A 4,445-nucleotide genomic window follows, 5' to 3' on the forward strand; every position below is an offset into this window, starting at 1 on the left:
TCACTGATTTGGGCAGCGCAGGGAGCTGTACAGCCAAACACCTTCGGTATTGCCTGTGCATAATCTTGCAAATGCCCTTTTTATCGCACGGCCTTGAAAATGGGCTGTCCTGCGTTAGAGCCTTGTCCCTGAAGCACAGGACCATCCATCTTTGCTGCCTTGCTAACTGCTGCTGGCCTCCAGATACTGTTGCTCAGCCAATTTCCTACTGCATTATTGATTTTTTTGGCTCAAGTGCAAAATTAAACCTAATCTATCAAGGCCCCTGAAGAGGCAATCCATCCTTCGGGGAGAGTGTTGAGACTCCCAGGGGGGTCCAGGCTCTGTGAGGGGGTGCTGGGGGTGATGTGTGGGGAAAAAACCCAAACCAAATTAAAAAACTCCAGCCCCCCAATGGCATAAAGCTGAGCCGGAGACCGGGGGTCTCGGTGACTCGTGCTCTGGAGAGGGGTTGCATTTAAAGATGATTTCCAAGAGGAAGGAGGGAAAATAGCAGGTTGGGGTAAATTGCTGCCTGTGGGAGGCTGCAGTGATGGGGGCCGCGGGGATGATGTGGTACCTAAATCAGGTGCTCCCTGAGCCACCTCTTCTTGTCACCTCCCTCAGGGAAACATCTGGACCATGAAGGTGGCCTTCAGCTTGCTTCTCCCGCTTGTTCTTGTGCTGGTCTCGGAGGTGAGCGGGCAGCGCAGGAAACCCCCCCGGAAACCCACCCGCCCGCCTCCCGAGTTTGTCGAGCCCGTCGAGCCCACGGAGCTGCCCCCGCCGCTGCCGCCGGGTCCCCCCTCCGTCTTCCCCGACTGCCCCCGGGAATGCTACTGTCCCCCGGACTTCCCCTCTGCCCTCTACTGTGACAGCCGCAACCTGCGGAAGGTCCCCATCATCCCGCCGCGCATCCACTACCTCTACCTGCAGAACAACTTCATCGACGACCTCCCGGAGGAGTCCTTCAGGAACGCCACGGGGCTCAAATGGGTCAACCTCGACAACAACCGCATCCGGAAGGTGGACAGGCGGGTCCTGGAGAAGCTGGAAAACCTCATCTTCCTCTACATGGAGAAGAACCAGCTCAAGGAGGTGCCCGCCTTCCTGCCGCCCAACCTGGAGCAGCTGCGGCTGAGCAGGAACCAGATCTCCAAGATCCCTGCTGGGGTCTTCAACAAGCTGGAGAACCTGGTGCTCTTGGACCTGCACCACAACAAGCTGAGCGACGGGGTCTTCAACAAAAACACCTTCAAGGGACTCAAGAACCTCATGCAACTCAACCTCGCCCACAACATCCTGAGGAAAATGCCCCCTGGGGTGCCCAGTGCCATCCACCAGCTCTTCCTGGACAGGAACAACATTGAAGACATCCCCAGTGACTACTTCAAGGAGTTCCCCAACCTGGCGTTCATCCGGCTCAACTACAACCAGATCTCGGACAAGGGGCTGCCCAAGGACTCCTTCAACCTCACCAACTTGCTAGTCCTGCACCTGGCCCACAACAAGCTCACCAACGTGCCTTTCATCAGCCCCAAGCTGGAGCACCTCTACCTGAACAACAACTCCATTGAGAGTGAGTCCTGCTGGCTGCCTGGGGCAGCGGGCGGGCCTGGGGGTGGTGTTTTGTTGAAAAATGGCGTTTTTCACCCAGGGGGATGTGAACTCTTCAAAGGGGGTTGCAGTGGTGACATGAACTGGAGCAATTTGTAGCTGCGCAAGGGCCTGAGGGGGCTGGATTTGCATGTGGGAAAGGTTTAGAATTAGGGTTAGGATGACATCTGAGGGGCTGAATTTCCCCTGGTGTTGGGCTTTTCTTGTTCCTTGCCATGGGCAGCTCTTCTTCAGGGCCACCTGCCATCTAAATAGTTACTTCCCCAGCAGGGCTCAGAAATAGGGATATTTTAGAAAGGAGAGTCTGTGCACATATTTTAAGAACAGATGCCAAACACGCAGTCAAGATGGTTCGAAATAACCCGGCTCAGCTCTCAAGCTGAGCCTCGCGGAACAGGGAGAACAAGGCTGGGATGGAGGTTGCCTTGGCAAAGCAACCGGGGCCGGTTCACACCGTTCCAGGCAAAGCGCTGCGGTTTCTTAGGACAGGTGAAATGTGTAAACATCGCTGGTGCGTTCGAGAAGAAGACAGAGACCCATTGCTGGTCACCCCAGGGGTTTCTGCTGATAGAGCCCAGCAACCTGCTGTCCTCGCTGTCTGCAGGGGAGCAAGAACGTGGTGCTGCTGCCAGAAACCCTCCGTGTGTGCTGGGACAAACAGGCTGGGATCTCCTCTTTCTGGCTGGGGGTGTGTGGGGGCTGCAGGACCCCCCAGGGCATCACTCACCTGTGGAGACACCGCCAGGCTGGACACTGGTCCCCACAAGCGGTGGGACACAAGCACTTCTGCACCGCGATGTTCGTTGTGCAGGGATGGTGTGAGGCTTTTTATGCAAGAGAGGGGTTGTAAGATCAGCGGCTCCTGCCCAGACACGGCTCTGAGCGTGAGCCAGGGCGGAACAGCAGGAAACTGCTCTGTGCAGGCAAGTACCCACGGTTTTGTGAGGTGTGATGCCAGGGAGAGGGACAAAACCCTCACAAAGCCTCATCCCTTCTCCCAGGGGCTCAGTTCCCGGGGAGTAACGATGCAGTGATGAATTTCTGGTTCAAATGCCAGTTAATCTGTGTTTTATTTAAACAACATGGAACTGCAGGCACAGTGGACCTTGTGAAGGTGGTGCCTGCTGCTGGTGTCACACACTGGCACCCAGGTCCTGCTGGGGCTTTCCATGGAGAGATGCTGCCTGACCACGCACATCATGTCCCAGCGTTCCCTTTTGCCCATTTCACCCAGCTTTTATAAGGTTTCAGTCCCTGGAGTTGGGTAACAACATAAGACTCGCCAGGTTTATTTTCCATACCGCAGGCCCTGGGGTGAGGAGGAACATGTGGAAATCCAGAAGCGAGCAAGGAGCGAGTTATTGACGTTATCTCCAGTGTAGCGGCGCTGGAGCATGTTTCCTTGGTGGTTTTATTTTTTTGAAGGCTTGGGGCTGGCTCGGCAGGTTTCATGTTTGAAATAATCCCTTTTCTCTCTCGAATGACACTGCATCCCCCCCTGCGCTGCAGCTGAATGCGACCTACTTCATTTCTGAACAACAGCGGGATTTTCCTCTCACTGGGGCTGCTCTGTCTTCTGGGAGAGGCTGGGAGTTCTCCCCCTCGGGAGCAAAGCAGCCCCGTTTTGGGGTTCAACAGGCAGGGAGGGGGGGCTCTGGCATCCCTCCATCCCTCTCTGCTTGCTTTTTCCTCTAACCCGCATCCCGCCTTTCCTCCCTGCAGAAATCAACGGCACGCAGATCTGCCCCACCTCGCTGATGTCCATCCAGGATTTCTCGCCGTCGGACCTGGACAGCGTGCCCCGGCTGCGGTACCTGCGGCTGGACGGGAACCTCCTCAAGCCCCCCATCCCCTTGGACCTCATGATGTGTTTCCGCCTCCTGCAGTCCGTGGTTTTCTAGCCCTGCCCAGCAGCACAGCTCTCCAGGACTTGGCTTTGCACAGAGACTCGGCCCCTGACATGTGGGACCCTCTTTGCCCCTTCTCCCCCTGCTCACACCCATCTCCATCCCCGTCTTGCGTTCCCCCTTCCCTCCTCTGCAGCGGCTGTGGACGTGGGTGGCATGTGCATCCTTAGGGACTGCTGTCTGCAGGACAGCACCGTGTCACAGCAGCCATCCTGGGTTCTGTCCCCATGTCCACGTGTCCCTGTGTCCCTGCCCTCACCCTGGCCAGCCCCGGAGCTGGCTGTCTCTCCCCTTCCACCCGGCTGAGTTTCAGGAGGTTGGATTCGGCTGTAGCCAAATACACCTCTGGATGGAGCTGAGCGGGGGGCCCAGGTCATTGCTCTGGGTGCCTGCACCCGGGGACCCCATGCTGTCCCTGGGCAAGAGTGTCCCGTGACAAGGTGGAGCAGGGGTGCTCTGGGGTGCCGGGGGGATGGCCGCCCGTGGGGCGCAGGGTGATGCCGGGGAGCAGGAGCCGTGCAGGAGGGGGCTGGCGCTGGCCAGCGGGACCTGGCCAGAGCCACGGCCCAGGGCCCCTCGTCCCCCTTTTCACATGTATTGCTTCCCTCTCTGATAGCTGTACCTGCATATATAGGGTGTCTGGGTTTAGGGGGCAGTATTAGCGTTTTTCCTTCCTGATCCTCAGGATTTAGATTTAAGGCCAAGCATTAGAGGGGGAAAATAAAATCCAATTGAAATAAGCACTAAAGCAACAAACCAAAGAAATCAGCCATTACCTCCTTCGTGTTCAGCCACCAAAACTGACCCTTCTCTGGGACGGGCACAGACGGACACCGTGTCCCGCTCCCGGGAACAGGGCAGGGATGTTCCCTGCAGCCTGGGAACACATCAGCGAGCCGCACGCTCCCCCCTTCCCAGTGCTGGAAGGTTCATTAAACCCCG

The 4,445-nt window shown here is 57.2% G+C and overlaps 1 protein-coding gene across 1 annotated transcript; it reads left to right on the plus strand.

Annotated features, from left to right (window-relative positions):
* Positions 1–621: 621 nt before the first annotated feature.
* On the plus strand, positions 622–3,497 carry PRELP (proline and arginine rich end leucine rich repeat protein; the record flags this gene model as incomplete). The annotated part of the gene is made up of 2 exons (XM_080358282.1): positions 622–1,558; positions 3,319–3,497. 2 exons carry the CDS (start codon positions 622–624, stop codon positions 3,495–3,497), a joined length of 1,116 nt encoding a protein of 371 aa, XP_080214408.1.
* Positions 3,498–4,445: the final 948 nt, after the last annotated feature.

This window comes from Nesoenas mayeri (assembly GCF_963082525.1).
Source record: "Nesoenas mayeri genome assembly, chromosome: 23".
Classification (NCBI taxonomy): domain Eukaryota; kingdom Metazoa; phylum Chordata; class Aves; order Columbiformes; family Columbidae; genus Nesoenas; species Nesoenas mayeri.